Source organism: Lytechinus variegatus, chromosome 6 (genome assembly GCF_018143015.1).
Source record: "Lytechinus variegatus isolate NC3 chromosome 6, Lvar_3.0, whole genome shotgun sequence".
Classification (NCBI taxonomy): domain Eukaryota; kingdom Metazoa; phylum Echinodermata; class Echinoidea; order Temnopleuroida; family Toxopneustidae; genus Lytechinus; species Lytechinus variegatus.
This window is the reverse complement of record NC_054745.1, coordinates 1,549,933-1,568,592: the sequence shown is the minus strand read 5'-3', so window position 1 is coordinate 1,568,592 and position 18,660 is coordinate 1,549,933. Positions and strand designations below refer to the sequence as shown.

The following is an 18,660-nucleotide window of genomic DNA, read 5'->3' as shown; positions in this document are numbered from 1 at the left end:
TTATAGTGGTGATGGCGATGATTATGATGATGGATGAGAATGATGTTGGTGGTGATGATGATGTTGGTGTGATGATGATGGTGGTGATGGCAATGATTGTGATATTGATGGTGGCGATGATAGTGACAATGATGTTGGTGATGATGTCGGTGTGATGATGATGGTGGTGATGGCAATGATTGTGATATTGATGGTGGCGATGATAGAGACAATGATGTTGGTGATGATGTTAAATGACATGGTGATTAAGATCATGATGGAAATGATAGCGATAGTGATTATGGTGATGATGATAATGATGGCGATGAATATAGCGATAACGATTGTGGTGATGATGATGATAATTAAGATAATGGTAATGATAATGATGGCGATGATGATAGCATAGTGATTATGGTGGTGATGATGATGATGGTGGTGGTGATGGCAATGATTGTGACGATCGTGATGGTGGCGATGATAGAGATGATGTTGGTGGTGAACTGGTGATGATGTTCCATTCCTCTTCTACATCCCCTCATCTCCATCGCCTTCTCATCTCTGCTCCTCTCAGCTTTATCTCTCTCTCTCTCATCGTCATCCCCTCCATCCTTTCCATCATAATTTCAATCCATCCTCTCATCATCTATTCCTCTCATCTCCATCCTTCCTCTCATCTCCAACCCACTTTTCATAACCATCCTTTTCATATCATCGTCTCCATTCCTCCAATTTCAACTTCATCTCTCCCAAAATGTCCATCTAATCACCACAGCACTTAAAGGGGAAGTTCACCCTGACAAAAACTTTTTTGTAAAAATAGCAGAAAAAATAATAAAAAATATTGCCGAAGGTTTGAGAAAAATTCATCAAATAATTAAAAAGTTATTAGAATTTCAATTATTTGATTTGTGACGTCATATGCGAGCAGCATTCCTACATAGCGAATGGTAAAAAATCAATAAGATGTCATTTTCTCAGAAAATTGAAAATGGTTTTCACTGTACCTTTTGTATATCAATAGACAAATTATTTCACACCCGATCATAAATAGAAAACAAAATTAAGTCATCAGGAACCATGCAAAATTTGAAATTCATGCATTTTATATTACATAACACATGGGGCAGCTGCTCGTTTATGACGTCACAAATCCAAAACTTTGAACTCTAATAACTTTCTTACTCTTTAACGGATTTTCCTCAAACCTTCACCAATATTTTTTACTACTTTTTCTGCTATTTTTGCAACAAAGTTTTCTTCAGGGTGAACTTCCCCTTTAATAGTGAAATGTTCAGCAGAAAAAAATACATGGGAGTAATAGAACCCAATATTCACAATACTTTTTAAGTAGACTCTTTATTTTCTATGTAACAATGTGATAAACTTGATCCCAACTAAAATTACTAAGTAACACATAATTTTCTGTTATATCTTACAAACAGTATAGCATAACAAAACATGGTCTTGTTAAGCTGTTGAAAGAAAAAAACATACATAAAGAAAATCAAATAGTGCACCATTCCTGGTATATTTGTTTACTATTTACATATTCACAAATTCATGTGTGCCCAGTCATACTTTTGCCTCTTAGTATAAAAAGCAATTGCCAGTCCAACTTCAGACAAATAATTCCTGCTATACTTCCTTAAAGCCTGCTATATTTGTATACTATTACTAGTACATATTCACATATTCATGTGGGCTCATACTATATTTGTTGATTTGTAACTCCGATTGAGAACAATATCCTCTGCTTTGGGTGCAAATGTAACAATATAGACAATCTTAAAGCTACAATAGTAACCATGCAAATTATCATATAATTATTAATTGCCCCTTTTGATTTAAGAATATACATTTGAAAATTTATTGCATTATTTGATTACCATGACAACTAACGTAACCCTAACTTACAGAGGGCTCTTTCAAGGTTAATTCCACCCCAGGAAAATGCTAACTTGAATACATAGAGAAAATCACACTAGCATAGTGCTAAAAATTTCATCAAAATCGGATGTAAAATAAGAAAGTTATGACATTTTAAATTTTCGCTTATTTTTCACAAAACAATGATATATGCACAAATAGGTGAATAAGTCGATGATGCCCATCACTCACTATTTCTTTTTTATTGTTTGAATAATAAATATTTCATTTTTTTTATTAGATTTGATTTGACAATAAGGACTAACTTGACTGAACCATATTAGCATTAAACAATGAAAATTCCACATGTTCAGGGAGGAATTAATCGTTGTATCACTTGACAATGAGGAGAAAATTAGAATATTTCATATAATAAAATACAAAAGAAATAGTGAGTGGATAACGTCATAGTCTCCTCATTTGCATACCAGCAAGGATTTGCAGATAACTGTTTTGTGAAATTAAGCGAAACTTCTAAATGTCAAAACTTTCTAATTTTACATCCGACTTTGATGAAATTTTCAGTGTTATGCTTGTTGGATTTCTCTCTTTTTATTCAAATCAACTTTTTGTTGGAGTGGACTTGTCCTTTCAGCACTTCCTTACAATTTTGTTTTATAAATAAAAACATGCTAAGTACGGTTTGCAAATGTTGTCTCAACTAAGTCAAACAGCTGGAAAGATGAAATGAAGTATGAAATTAATTATTGACAAAATTATTGTAATTTCAAATATTTTAAGATCTGCAGTCTGCACCTCTTGATAATAAAACAAATTCGACCATTTTCAATCTTCACCTTGTCTTGAACAATTTAGAATCAAATACAATTTTAATATATCAAAGTTAAGTTAATTTGCTAAACACACTAGAACCATATCTGGTATCTTCTGGAAGATTTACATAACATAAAGGATCCACATAAATTTCGCATTACCATACCCAAAAATTAATTTGAAATGTTACAACTTCTATGAAACCTATAAGTAAAATAAGTAAATTTTTTGTTCAATTCAAACAATGTATAAAGAAAAAAAAAGTGAATTCATTATTCAATTCAATTGTCCTTTCTTTCTTTCTTTTAAAAATTCGAAAATACCCCCAAAAATTAAATTTCACTTATCTATAAAGCTGTATTTACCTCATCGATCAGGAGACTGCCGCTCTGATGCCCAAGACATTGGAAATCGGTAATATTTGTCGAGTATATGAAACCTCTTCTCCTCATCCCTGGTACAGCGCAAGTGCTTGTATCCTCCAGAAGACCCACAGTTACCAATGGAAGTTGCATTAAAAAAGCTGCGACAGTAATCAAAAACGAAAAGCAAGTCTTTAGATTTTGATAAAAAGTTAAGTTTTTTCAATTTCAGCAGAATACATTTCATTTTTAAGGTAATATAGGAGTGCCTTGAGCACCTAACAAGGTGAATATGTGCGCAATATAAATATCCTATATTATTATTATTCAATAAACTATTCAATTTTGATAATTATAAATACCCAATCTATTGTCAGTTGTTTACCCCCCCCCTGCTCTTCAAAACTTAGAAAACAATAAAAAATTGTGATAGTTATTTAAGAACAAAAATAAACAATGACACTTTCCTACATGAAAAGAAAACCGGTATGCCGGCTACCGAGACATTTTCAAATCTATTTCCTTTTAGTGACATTTAAAAAAACTGTTTAATAAGTGGAAGAAGCGTACAAATACAAAAATAGCACACTCTCGCCACTGGAAAATGGGCAATATGTCAAGAGACGGAAAATTAACTAAAACAAGTAAGATCGACCTCGCATAGCTACATGTAGTTGAGCTGACTGCCTCACTCAGTCACAATCACAGCACAGCCGGTCGCCCAGCTTCCCGGCGAGGCAAAGCACCGTATCGGTGTCCTTTCCAGGTGAACTATCTCAAAAAGTTTGCATTAAGTATCAGTTTTGTGAAATGCAATAACTTTAAATAAGTATAGGAAATGTGAAAATGGAATATGAAAATACAAAATAGCACACACTCACCATTAAAATATGTAAAGTGACGGAAAAATCAACTCATTTGCTAGTAGTAAGTTGAATGAACACAGCTTGCCGGCAGTATCAGATTTTTCTCGTTTTATTTTCTTTCAAAATAGCTCAAAATGTACTGAAATGTAAATTTTACTGTCGAGAATGTATTGAAGAAACATGGATTATGCGGGATAATACTTTTGAAGTAAAGTTTGAAATTTTATTTAATGAAATTTTGAAGAAGAATTCAAGTGGTCGAGTTGTCCGATTCAGAGCCAACCCTGGACAACTCGACCGGGACGAGTTGTCCAGGGCAGCGGGTCGGGCTGTCCAGGCCGGGCTGTCCGGTGGTCGGGCTGTCCCGGAACCTTTTTAACTAGCACACACAATTGATGTCGGCACTAGTCCAGATTGGACCTTGTTGTTTGGAAGTGCCCTTTCCCAAAAGCTAACATAGAGGGCACATGTCTCCCAATCTCTAATCAGCGACAATCCACTCATCTGGGGAGCGAAGATGAGTGGATTGTCGCTGATTAGAGATTGGGAGACATGTGCCCTCTATGTTAGCTTTTGGGAAAGGGCACTTCCAAACAACAAGGTCCAATCTGGACTATGTCAGCACTTGTGAATGAACTTTCATAGATTTCTCGTGATGAGAAATCTTTGAAAACTGAGACAGTCCCTGTAAACTGGGACGATCCCAATTTTCTGATCAGCGCCTGTACTACTGGTCTCAGCTAATAACTGGTAATACCCCCATCTCACTAAATGGCGATTCCGCTGCGATCGTCAAAAATCGACAAAGCGTGGTATATCGTAGCTTGAACGTGGCTTGATCTTTTCAATCTTCTCCGTCGTACCATGATCTTTTCTGAAGCGGCAAGGATCGCCACCATCTTCCTGGTCGCCACAAAATTTTGAACATGTTCAAAACTTACGTAGCGAGATCGCGGAGGTGCTAAAGCGCATCATAATCGAGTCAAGAGCGTATTACAAACGACATATTCGTAGCTGTAACGAAGCTCCAACGCACAAAGCGTGGTAGAAGCGCATTAAAAGCGGCACCGATCGCCCGTGTTTTTCAGGCCCGTTCCCAAGACAATTCTGCTACGCTGCTTCCGTTTACGAGGCGACTGCCTTGCGCTCGACACGCTTCACACCGTTTCCACCATGACGCTTTTCCCTTTGGGTGGCATGTGGCACACGTTCTCAGCCCGCTGCAGGCATTCGCGTTGCGCTTTTGCTGCGCCGCTGATGACTGGCCAGCGATTGAGCAGCGACCGTCTGCGCTGCTATGAAACAACGTGCCGATGGTAGCGGATTATCACATTTTCAACAGATTACGAGGCGACACCACGACGTTTTCAAATATACTTCCCAGAAAAAGGACCAAAAAGTATGGAAGCTTAAAAGTGCCACCGAGATGTTGAAATAATTATCTCGGGAAGTCGACATCTTGATAGCAAAAGATAAGATGACGAGATCCCAGATCTCATCATGTCGACATCTTTTAGAAGAGATGATGAGATGACAAGATCCCGGATCTCGTCATGTCATCTTTTAGAAGAGATGATGACATGACAAGATCCAGGATCTGATCATGTCAACATCTTGTAGAAGAGATGATCAGATGACAAGATCTTCGATCCATGATCATGTCATCTAATCATCTCTTCTTAAAGATGTAGACATGACGAGATCCAAGATCTTGTCATCTCATCATCTCTTCTACAAGATGTCAACATGATGAGATCCGGGATCTTGTCATCTCATCATCTCTTCTAAAAGATGTCAACATGATGAGATCCAGGATCTTGTCATCTCATCATCTCTTCTTAAAGATGTTGACATGATGAGATCCGGGATCTTGTCATCTCATCATCTCTTCTACAAGATGTCGGCATGATGAGATCTGGGATCTTGTCATCTCATCATCTCTTCTAAAAGATGTCGACATGATGAGATCTGGGATCTCGTCATCTTATCTTTTGCTATCAAGATGTCGACTTCCCGAGATAGTTATCTCAACATCTCGGTGGCACTTTTAAGCTTCCATAAAAAAGGGAAGCTGCCCTATCTGTTATGCCGGCGGTCCAAGAGGAAGCGAACAAGAGGTTATGGTGGTGGTAGAGGAGGAGGAGGAAAAGGAGGAGGTATAGTAGGAAGATAAAAATATAACTGCTGAGCCAGCTTGAAAGAGAGAAAAAAAGACGCTCGCATGTCTTGATGACGAAATGGGTTACCTCCGCAAAAATATATAAATTGAATATGTTTTAAAAATAGAATGAATTCTAACTACAGTGACAGTAAACAATATTAAAATTTTAATGATTCGATCACTGATGTATTGATTGGGAAAGCACACTTTATGGGGATTCTGGCATTGTGCCCCCCCCCCCCCCCCTTATGAGTGCTCTCACATCAATAGACTACTTCTTGAAAGCAAATTTGAAAGGAATTTACCTAACAATTTTGAGTGACAAACTTTTGTGGAAAAAAATAAACAAAATATAAAACATTTTTATGCTCTTTTATGAAATTCTGGATGCATCCCTCATATTAACTATTAGGCTCATCAACATCTTTTGAGTGAAATTGTAATATATATTGTATATTATGACTTAAGTGACAGCCAGGATCGGACCCAGTATCTTTTGGGCCTCCTCCTACTGTCCTCGTATCAGGTCCTCGTATTCAACTTCTATTTGAAGTTGTTGTATAATGCTAAGATGTATAAGTCCAACCAAATTCTGGACATCCATCTTGGTCGGAGGTTGGCAATCGACTGAAAAATGTCTCATGTGCCGCGATCAATATGCCGATTGCTTGAAATCGTTTCAAGAGCCCATCATGAACGTAACACAATCGTTCCATTCGTAGCACCACCGTACCGAGGTCCTAATTAGCGTATGGGCCTCGTTGTACGGTCGCTTTGATCGCAGAAGCAGCGCATCACATCTGCCTCAAATCGCGGCAAGAGAGTTGCAGCGTCGTACTACCAGCGTATTACCATCGCCTTCAGCGCAGGTCCGTCGCAGTGAAGTTGTAGTGCAATCGCCTCGCAGGCTAAAAATAGAATTCGGGGACGATTCTGCTACGCTTTGCGGGATTTTAATCAGATCGCCATGGTCGCCTTGGTCGCCATGATCGCCATCCTAGTGAGATGGGGGCCTAACTTTCTGAAGTTACCGGTAGGGCTGTAGACTGTGAATCGCCAGCGTGCTGCTTTCATGTGGGTCAGAGTGCTGCTCTGAAACTTTCTACAGATATTTTGTTCTTTAAATTAGAGTAGGATCCAATAAATTCCAAGCTCTGGTTGTTCTTAGAATTTTTTTCTTCTAATTTTCTAATAACATACATGTAGGCAATAGTGTGTTGAATAAGTTGCTGGCTTACTACATGTATGTAGAAATTTTAAGTTAAAAGTTCATTAGATTTAATGACGAATCCAGATCAAAACATTTGAATTGCTTTTAAATCTTTTTCGTATCAACAATGTAAAACTGTTGCAAGAAATATCGGTGTCATCAAGAAACTTAAAAAGGTTCTTCCAGCACAGGCGCTATCCATGTTGTATTGTGCATTAATTTTACCGTATCTTAATTATCAGATTCTTGCATGGGGAAATGCCTCTCAAACGAGACTCAACAAAGTATTTCTACTTCCGAAAAAAGTACTAAGGATAATATGTAATGTGCCCTTTTGATATATGGATTCTGTTTTGTCAGAAACGTATCCTAAAGTCATTGATTTTGACCGTTTCCAGTTATTCCAAATTCATTTATCAGCTAGATAGAATTAGTGTACCTAATGTCCTACCAAAGTAATTTATGAGAAATAATACCTTGCATTCATATAATACTACACACTCGTAATAACTATCACTTAGTAATTTCGAGCAAAACTATATTATTCACAGGACCCAAATTCTGGAATTCTCTGAACAGAATAATAAAAGAGGCATCTACCTTGAATCGATTTAAATTACTCATCAAAAAATTCTTCTGAATTCTTAATGATTTAAGGAAATATCTACAAGTGTTGATTATTTTTAAGTTAGTATGTAATTCGTGTTAGCAAAAATGTGTCTGTAGGTGTACTGCTCGGTCTTGTGTAATATACATAACAGCACAATTATTTTGATACACTCTCTTTAATATTTCTTCCAGAATTTGTGTGGGTAGACCTATTGAATGAGAATGGAAATGGAAAAGAAAGATAGAAGGTAAGGATGAGTTGAGGTAAAAAGAACGCAGAGAGCTAGACCGTAAGAAGAAGGCACATCACCATATTCTTACACTATAATGTAATATTATAATAATACACATTAATTCCAAACTGCATGGATCCAGGTTTAACTTCCCAGATCGACAGTGGTCAGGGACCGACCAAACTCTGGACCTACTTTCAAAACCCAAAAAAGATTCAAATTGAAGAGAAAGAAAAAAAAAACTTACTGAATCCCAAACTTGGAACAATTTTCACCAGAGACAACGTCATGGAATCTTATGAACATCAAGGTCTACATGTGAGACTAGCATTGTAAATGGCTCATCTCCCCAGTACCTTATTTCACTGATCAAAAGTTATACCCCTTTAAGATCCTTACGTTCCTCCCTTTCCAATTCTCTTGTTACCCCCAAGTTTCCAAAACCTGGGGTGAAAGATCATTTGTTTACTCATCCTCAAAGCTATGGAACAGCCTCCCTCATAACATCAAACAGTGCTTGACTTCTGAAACTTTCTAAAATTACCTCAAAACATTTCTGTTCAATTCTTAATTTCTTTTATAATTTCCTAAAAAGCGCCTTGAGCACTCTACAGAGTGGATTTGGCGCGATATAAGTCTTAATTAGCATTGTTATTGCTATATTCTGAGAAAGGAAAGTACAGTTTTATTATCATAGTCTTAGAAAAATACATTATTTCTCTTATGTGGAGCATCATGGCCCAGTGGATTAGTCTCCAGACTTTGAAACAGAGGGTCGTGGGTTCAAATCCCAGTCATGGTGTAATTTCCTTCAGCACTCGACCCAGGTGAGGTAAATGGATATATGTAGGAATTAATTCCTCAAAAAGCTGTGTGCACCTGAATAGGTAGCCTAGCTTAGACAGGTAATAATAATAGCAGTGCCCACTGGGAGAACAGTTTTAGTTTTCGGAACTTAAGTGGCTACCATGGGTAAATATACCGTTATTATTATGTTGTAGTGAACGCCAGTAATCATTTTTATTGTTGACTATATTTACATGAATGTACTGCTCTGGTGACAAACATGGGGTGTGGATTTAATGGGCTGTTTTTTGTCTCATCGACTAGAGGTGAAAGCGAGACTAGAAAGGGATACGAATGGAGTCTGCATGTTGTCTGTCTGTCATTCGTCTCTTGCAACATATTTTTTTTTTTCAGTTCTGTCACCGAAGAAGAATTTTTGAGATTGGCCCAGCTCATCCCACCGAGGTACTATTCAGATTTAGGGATACATTTGGGAATCTCATCTGCTGAACTTGATCATATCATTGTCCAACATTCATTGAATTACAAGGATGCATTGATGACAATGTTCACACGGTGGAGAGATGAACAACATCCAGATGAAGATATCAGAGCTCTTCTTGCAGAAGGATTAGAAAAGAGTGACTTAGGGGGATTGTCCAAAGAACTTCTAGCTGGGAATCTAATCCAGAAAACAACAGGTAAGATAATGATAATATCTAATAGACAACATGAATATACATTGGTTAATTAAATTTGTTCATGTCTTTAGTTTTAAAAATAAAAGGTATTTTACGTATGTGGATCAGTATGGTAATTGGTTTGCTTGCAAAATGTGTATAAAATGCCTTCTTGAATGACGGACATTCATAAGGATTTTCAATGCTATTACAATTGGTCATTTTCCAGGCGCGGATCCAGGAGGGGCCGAGCCAGCCCCAGCCCCCCCCCCCCCTATTTTTGACAACCTGCTGAGAAAAGTGTAATCTTTAACTTGATAGAAACTATGAAAAGCAGAAAGAAAAGTAAGAAAGAGTTATCATACCCATGATGTGTAATTTACAGCCTCGTAACGGCCGGCCCGACCCCGAAAAGAAACAAGAAAAAGGTGAGGGGAAGAATTGGAAAATAGACTTTATAATTATATAAAAATGTTCAATCGCGCTTTGCGCTCGCTATGCCTGAGTAATGAATCCCATTCAAGAGGATTAAATGGCACATATTATATCCGGTTCTGAACTCAATTTGCAAACAATATTTTAGCTCGCACATCAAACTTTCATTATTTTGTTACATTTACACAAATATATCAAAATCTTCACCTCGCGTTGCGCGCTCGCATTGTTTGATTTATGAGTTACATATCCTGATTGGAAATTCTTACAAAAGTTTGGTAAAATGCTCCTTTATAATGTCAGTATATAAAAAATAAGCTCATGCTTCGCGCTCGTATTTAATTGTTTGAGAGACACAGCTATTCAGGTCGGAATATAAAAAATTTTAGCTTGTGTTTCGCACTCTCATGATTTAATTGGTGATACTTGTATCCTCTGCATTTATTACTAAAACAGTCCTTATTGAGTCCCTTTTCACATTACTGTAATAAAATTTTGACTTGCTTGCATTAAATTTAGTTGGATACTAATTTTTTTTTCATGATTATAACATCTCAGAATCTTCAGGTCTTCGCTCTTACATTATACATTAAGACCACACGAGATAACTTATCTTGTTAAAAACTAACATAAAATATTATACTTAAACCTTCAATCTTTAGTTAGGACTTCCCCCTGAAAAAACGAACAAAAAAAAGCAGATACGAGAAAAATGTTGATGAAAATATTTTTGCCCCCCCCCCATATTGACGAAAGCTGGATCCACTCCTGTTTTCAAACGTGAGTGACACAGCAATCAGAGAGCGTTAAGGGCTCATAGCGTTATACTTATAAGGTTATGAATCAATCATGACTCTTATATTATTATTATATACAATGTAGGACTGGCATGGGCCACTACCAGTTTGATTTAAATTTTACAATTTGTTTAGTAGATCTTATTAAAAAAAATGGTGTGTGAGTGACATGACAAATTTTGGACATGGGTTTCTGACCATTATCACTTATGATTGGATTCATGCCCAAGTAGTTGTCCAGGAGTACTGTGAGTACCCATACATGTATGTAAATAGTGTGCCTATGTAACACATATAGTCAAAATCAATCAAACCTCTATGGAAAATGGTGCCCTATTATGAGTGACACGACATCCAAAATGTGAGTGACATGACAAGTGCAAAAGTACAACATTTATCTCAACTATGAAAGTATTTTGGGCATGATGTTCAAGAGTAAAATACCATCAACCAAAAACAAGATTAATTCATAACAACTGTCCTCTTCAAAGTTGATAATATGTCATCGTGAATTCTTGGTTTATGGTCATATTTGCCTCTCAACTCATATTCCCTTCCACCACTCTCCTCTTTGAAGGAGGAGGAGGCACTTGAAGGAGGTGTTATGTGATCTTAGTATTGATTGACATCAACTTTAACATTCTTTTTGTGGCTTGATGTCATTTATAACTCTCTCCCTTCTGGGTATGACAGTTTAAAAGTTTGTAACTCAACATCCACAATTGATAATATAATTTTTTTCTTGTAAGGAAGGGGTATTCTCCATAGTCACATCATCTGGCATGGTCTGGTAGCCAATGATGTCATAATCCAAATTTTAATGTAAAATAATTATGCATTTTTTACCCAAGGTGTGCCTCTCCATTTTGAAAGTGAGGACCTTTTTTCTTTATTTTTTTTGTTGCTTTTTGCTTGTTTAATATTCATCTGGAAAGTGTATTGTAAAATCCTGGCCCAGCCCCTTTTTGATATATTGCCATCTTTATGTCTTGTATTTCTTTCTTTGAATGTTAAAGATGTCAGACAAACAACTGCAACAACTTCAAGAGCATCAACTTCAACAGGAGCAGTAGACATGTCAGCATTACCACAGTATGTAAACAAATCAATACTAAGTTTGTTTACAAATTGGGGATGTGACCAGGTCGTTTGTATCTTTAAAGATCTCTCTGTCTTTAGTCTGCTAGAAAATATTGGATTAAGAAAATATACACCTATCTTGATCATTGGACATCATACTCTGGAATATTAAGATAAAGAAATTAGGGTTTTGTGTATTTTTGATAGAAAAAATCAGTGTTTTTCTCTGGAAAAGGTCATTTACTATAAAACAATCAAAGACACATTCTATAAAGTATTATAGAACTTTAGTTTTCAGATGTGCTGTGTTTGGTTAACAGTTTATGCAGCACCGTACCAAAAATTCTCTTCCACATGTTCTAGTCTATTAATCCTGCCATGTAGGCCCTCTTTGTTTCCCATTTGTTTTGATAAACTGTGAAGATAGTGATGAATGATGAATGTCATGCATGAAATTTTTTTTCTGACCTTTGGCCAGGTGTTGTATGTATACATGTATTGCCATTAGTTAAATTAATGTGATTATTATAAACATTTTTAGAAGGGATTTTGTTAGACTTTGTGTCACATTAGAGGGATGAAACGATTTCTTCCATAAAGTTTATAAATAATAATTAGAAAATTAAGGGATGGGGACTCGTCCCCCTGCCCATGCTATCAACACCCAGAGAAAGAAAATTACATTTCAACTGTTTTTGTATATTTGACTAAAGAGTCTTTGCAAATGCTGCTTGACAGTTTACCTCCAAGTGAAGTAAACTGGACAGTATTTGGAATACCTGTAGGTGATCATTTTCATACTTGGTGCTGAATAATGCTTTACAATCATATAAGCTCTCTTGCTATTTTTCATTCATTTTACAGTACCATCAGTGGGAGAGAATTTTTGATGTTGTCAACAGAGATCGGCCCAAGTTACTACAAGAAAGTTGGCATTAACCTGAATATCTCCATTGTAACCCTTGATAATATCAAGGAGCGTACCCGAGATAACTGCGATGCAATTATGACAGTATTCACAAGATGGAGGGATAAACAGCTTCCAGACACAAACATCAGGGCTCATCTTGCAGAGGCTTTACAAAAGAGTGGTCTAGTGTTGCTTTCTCAGAAACTGATTATTGGAAATCTATTGACAGAGTCGACAGGTAAGGGGAAGAATGAAGCTAAGATGGCTGCCTTCAATAAATCATTTAAATTGGTTTTAACAAAATAATGCGTACCTTTTCAACTAGTGGCACTATTTCATTGACCTGCTTGACCGGGTTCACATTTATTTATTTTATTAATCAAGTATTGACAATAATACTTGCTTCTTTATAGAGGTAGATTATAAATGGTGATGTTTCATCAAAATCACTCCTAAATTGAGATGCTGCCAAGCTGAAAACGATTTTGGTCCCATAGGACCGTGCCCGATTGAAAATGCATGCATTATACAAATAAACTGACATAAGTTGACCATGATTTTTTTTTTAATTTATGACTGAAATAATATCACCCACGATTTCCATAAAAAAAAAAACACAAGAAACCAAAAGCCAAAAAACAAAGAAATACATAATTTTTATGTACATGTCTATATGGACATCTGGTGATCTCTCACAGCTTTTCATGCTAAGGGGGGGATGGGCTCCGATTTGACAGGGGCAAAGCTTGAGTTGTTGTGGATCACATTTGACACATTTACAACTATGTTCTACGACAATGAGCTGTTTAAGTTTCAAGGTCACATGTCCTGTTGGCCCAGTAAATGACATAAATTGATAAAAAGTGTACAATTTTCCTCAAAAGATCAAATCTGGCATTGATTTTATATACGAAAGTATGCATGAGATGCATTAACTAAAAAATTTACCAAAATTTGTTACAAAATAGTAAATTACTAAAATTCACTCAGACACGCTCTTGTATGGCCTATATTTAGGGCCACAGCCACTCAAATAACATTTTCAGGAGGCACGGTCTTGTTTTGGGTCAAATCTCAATAAAAACTGGTCTGAAAATGCTATGGAGAAAACACTGCTTAAAATTTCCTGAGGTCACTTTGTGATTTTGATAAGAAACTGAAATACATGTATTGTTTACAGGCTCATGTTAATGTGTTGTTTTGCGATATCAGCACCAAATTTAAAAAAGGGTGATGATTGTCGCTGAATTTCCATGAACATCAATTTATGCTTTGAAGCATACAGTACATTTTCTATTGAAAAGTTTAAGAGAATGAAATTAATTTTTAACGATAGAACCTTGTGCTTAATATAGAAATGTGTCTATAATTGTTTTATGTGACTTTAAAGTTAAAAGATGTGACCTTTTTTCTAGGTGCACCTGCGACAATTCCAGTATCAGAGACCAAACCACTTACCCCTGACCTGATTAAGAGATGTAAAGATGAGCTCCAAGACAAGTACAGGACTGATTTCTGTATGATAAGAGCTGATCCACTAGATCCTGATTCTATTGTGCCATTCATAGATATGTACACAAGCCTTTTCTTGGAAGAAGAAAAACGAAAGAAAAGGAATAAACTTGAGTACAAGGATCTCTTTAATCTCAAAGTCAACGGCATCTTCCCCAAACGGATCATGATCCAAGGAGAGGCAGGGGCTGGAAAGACCACATTCTTGGCTAAGATTGCATGGGACTGGATAAACGATAGTCCAGATCTGTCAAAGTTTGTGTGGGTACTCATTATCCCTCTGCGTGAAGCCAAGCGATACACAATTGGTCAGATAGTTAAGTCCTATCTCTCAAAGGACAACCCAGCAACAGCCTGTCAGATCACCGAGTACATCCGTTCAAATCCAGAAAAGGTATTCATTGCCTGTGATGGATTAGATGAGTTTAGTGGCAAGGTTGTACAGCACTCTGAAACCAAGCAAGGTTCAGAAGGTGCTCAGTCAGAGTTCAAAGTTGGATCAGAAACAAGTCCAGCAAGTATATCTATGCACACAAGAACTAACACCGAACTAAATGTACGTTCTTTGGAGAGAGGTGATATCACAGTTGAAGATATTCTTCGCTCAGATGAACTTCGTACTTGCCCTGTGATGGTGACAAGCCGTCCATGGAAGGCCAGAGAAATAAGAGAGAGCAGTAGTTTAAGAAATCAATACACATTCATCCATGTCGAAGGCTTTAGCAGAGAGAATGCAAAGGTTTACATTTGCAATTACTTCAAAGACACTGAGGCTACAGCAGATGAATTCATCCAATTGTTTGAAAGCAATGATATCATATCAGAGAATATGGCACGATATCCTATCTACATTTTTATGCTCTGTCACATGTGGAGAGAACTTGATGACAACAAGAAAGAAGAGTTGAAGGCTTTTCAAACATTCTCTGAAATATTCTGTGAAGTGTTTGAATTCCTAAAGGTGTGTTATGTCCAGAAAGAGATCCAAGATCTAAGGAGTCCATCATTTAATACCCATCGCTCTAAAATTGAAAAACTCATGGAACCAGTTGCCAAATTGGCATTTACTGGACTGCTATCGAACAACCTTATTTTCAATGAAGAAGATCTTGAACAGTACTCAGACTCTGTGAAAACAGCATGCAAAGTAGGGGTGTTGTCACAGGAGAATAAGCTCTCATCCATTCATGATAAGAGCAGACCGTTCCTGCAGTCAACATTCTTCTTTCCTCATAAACTATTCCAGGAGTACATGGCTGCAGTCTATCTTGCTTCTCTCTATGATTCAGATCGCAATGAATTTAAGAGGCTGATTGAGGAAGTAGTGATCCCTAGGAAGGAAGAGTTTAGGTATCTCCTGTACTTCACTGTGTCTAAGGACAAAAATATTGCCAATTATATCACCACATGTCTGCTACCACAGTACCCCCATAGCCAAGATAAGAAGGAGATGAATTTCTTGGTTGATGTAGCTTTTGAGAGTCAGGATGAAGATACCAACGCCATGCTTCGGAATTCAGTATCATCTCTGTCCATCCGTGTTAAAGACACACACACTATAGCTGGTTATGCATCCACTGAGATATATTCAAAGGCGGTAAGTTGGATACAAAGGAAAAGTACCCTGATATCATGCATGTTTCTATTTTTTCAATACAGTAGCACTCCTTCAGGAGTTATAGCTAAAACTCATCAGAAAAATCTTATTAGTCTTGAAATGGACTTACATAAAAACAAAAATCCTAAAACATTCAAACATCCATCTTTCAGTTTGTTTTACATTTATTGATATCAGTAATACATGTACATACATATTGGAATCTTGAATGGGACTGAAATATTGTCCATCTTAGCATGTTATATTATTATTATACTGGGTGATTTCAATAAAAACTTAACATCTCGAATCCCCAATTTACAGAAAAATACATCACAAACATGTAATTATTAAAAATGGCATGAAAGAGTATGTTCTTCCAAATAATTTGATACCATATCTATGGGGTATGTGTTAATGCTTGGATGATCAGTAGGTATTCTTTGCAGTGATGTAAATTTTTATTTGTGCCAAAGTAAAGCATGACACTGCAATGAATGAATCCAGATGTCAATGATGTCATAATCCTACAAGGGTTGCATTAAATTCAAATTCAAATAATTTACATTATAATTGTTCATCTTTTAAACACTGTTTATTATCAGTTCTCAATTTAACTGTATTGACAAGGGATGTACAAATATGTTTACTAACTCATGTAGGATTATGGCATCATAAAAATCTGGATTCATTCATTGCAGTCATGCCTTACTTTGGTGCAAATCAAAATTTACATCACTGCAAAGAATTATCCAAGTGTGAAGACATACCACATAAATGTGCTATCAAATTATTTGTAGGAAGATACTCTTTCCAGCCGTATATAATGATTATGCCTCCATGCACGGCTGTACGCAGGAGGGTGGCAGTTACCCCCCCCCCCCCACAAATTTTTAAAACTTACATTTTTTACTGAAAATGTTCACAAAATTTACCAAAAGTATGCACAAAATCCTTCAATTTCACTTGACAAAATGTAAAACGCCCCAATGCAAGCTCGGTCGTTTTACTCCCTAGCTTTTGATTGTTTTTTTTCAAAGTTTACACATGCTGCCCCCCCCCCCCCCCTAGTGAAAAATCTCTGCATTCGGCCATGTGTTCATGACATATTTTTACCTTAAATTGGAGTTGTCAAGTTTTTTTTCTATTCACATGGTATATTCGTTGAAATATTCTTTGACTGTTTGAAAACAAGCTTTTCAATACAGTTAAAGCATTGATACTTTGTAAGCATTATTATGTAAGGGTGGTCCTTTTCAGCCCATTCCAAGTTTGCATACATGCAGCACTGCTACCACTTATATTCTTCACTGCCTAGCATATCAACCCATTTGATCATTCTCCAAGATATAACCAAGCTCATCAAATCATAACATCGCGCATGTTCGGAAGGGCAAAAACAGTATTTGAGAATAACAATTCATTTCAATTTTGATAAAGGAATATACACAATGATAGAGACAAGTTATGTATGTTTAATTGATGCTCAATTTTAAAATATTGCATTCTTGATGTCATTCCTTTTTATTAACTTAATGGGCTTAAGTTAATTCAACGGACCTTTTTGAATGAAAAAATGAAATTATTTCTACAAGTACATGTAATGTTTGCTTTTGCAAAGTATGATACACTTGTGGTTTGCCCTTCTATTAATTTGATGCAATGATCATGAAAATAAAAACCAAAAGACTTCATTTTTGATGGTTTTTACCCTTCTGATCATGACCAGGTTAAATAATGAGTCCTGATAGATCACATAAATTTCCCTGCTCAGATCCTGGATGGTAAAATGAGGGTTATCATGCTAATGCAGAAATACAGCAGTCTTGCAAACTTGGAATGGGCTGAAATGCACCACTTTTATGTAACAGGGTGTGTATTCAAAACCACTGAAGTGAGACCAGTGAAATTTTCATAGAAGTTAGATTATGAAATAAACTTTCTACTCCTCTACATTTGATTGAGAATACTACTACATTTTAAAATAAAATCAGCCCATTTTCAGAGGGACATTTTTGGGAGATGCGCCATATAGTTATATTTTTCCTATTTTTGTCTAGCCTGCATAGCAGAGGGAGACTATAGCCATGTACTTTGTACTTGAGGCACTGCTTTTCTGCTAGCGGTGACGTCGTCAACATTGAAATCTTGACCAATGTTAGGTTTTTGAAATATACCTTTAAAAAAAGTATATGGACCTAATTCATGAAACATCCACATAAGGGTAATCGAGTATTACTGAATATATTGCCTGAGTTTCAGGTCACATGACCAAGGTCAAAGGTCATTAAGGGTCAATAAACTTAGACCATGTTGGGGGAATCGGGGGGGGGGGGGGGCACTTCTATCACGAGTGGATACCATTCGCGACCATTTTAAAGGAATGGATCATCCTGAAAAATGGCAAGTTATAGAGAAATGTCATTTTCGCTCATTTTGTGTGCAATCTCTATGGGAAATGACTTTTTCTCAAAACTGGATTTTACATTCCTCTATTTCGCAAGCCATATCTCAAATTTATATTTGTTGGTTTTCTCTGAGCTTGGAGTATGTTGTAGCTGAGATCGTAAGCTATCGCAAGTGTGGTCTTCGTTTTCCGATCAGATGCCGGGATCATGCCCGTATTTCACTTGCAAAATTGGATTTGAGATCCTCTTAATTTGCTTGTGTAGAAAGTCTATGGGATACAGTGCAGCTCAATGGGTAAGGCATCAGACTTGCATCCTTAGGGTCAAGGGTT

The 18,660-nt window shown here is 36.6% G+C and overlaps 1 protein-coding gene across 12 annotated transcripts in view; it reads left to right on the top strand.

Moving 5' to 3' along the window:
• Positions 1-18,660, top strand: part of LOC121416798 (NACHT, LRR and PYD domains-containing protein 12-like) — a 47,920-nt gene that overhangs the window by 14,787 nt on the left and 14,473 nt on the right. For 11 of the 12 annotated variants that reach the window (XM_041610294.1, XM_041610289.1, XM_041610292.1 and 8 more), the window contains 5 exons: positions 8,083-8,138; positions 9,324-9,610; positions 11,838-11,913; positions 12,766-13,049; positions 14,227-15,920. In XM_041610294.1, the coding sequence (XP_041466228.1) occupies positions 8,107-8,138; positions 9,324-9,610; positions 11,838-11,913; positions 12,766-13,049; positions 14,227-15,920 (2,373 nt within the window). In that variant the 5' untranslated portion in view covers positions 8,083-8,106. The remainder of the gene's footprint in view (positions 1-8,082; positions 8,139-9,323; positions 9,611-11,837; positions 11,914-12,765; positions 13,050-14,226; positions 15,921-18,660) is intronic. The other variant, XM_041610291.1, reaches the window with a different exon arrangement.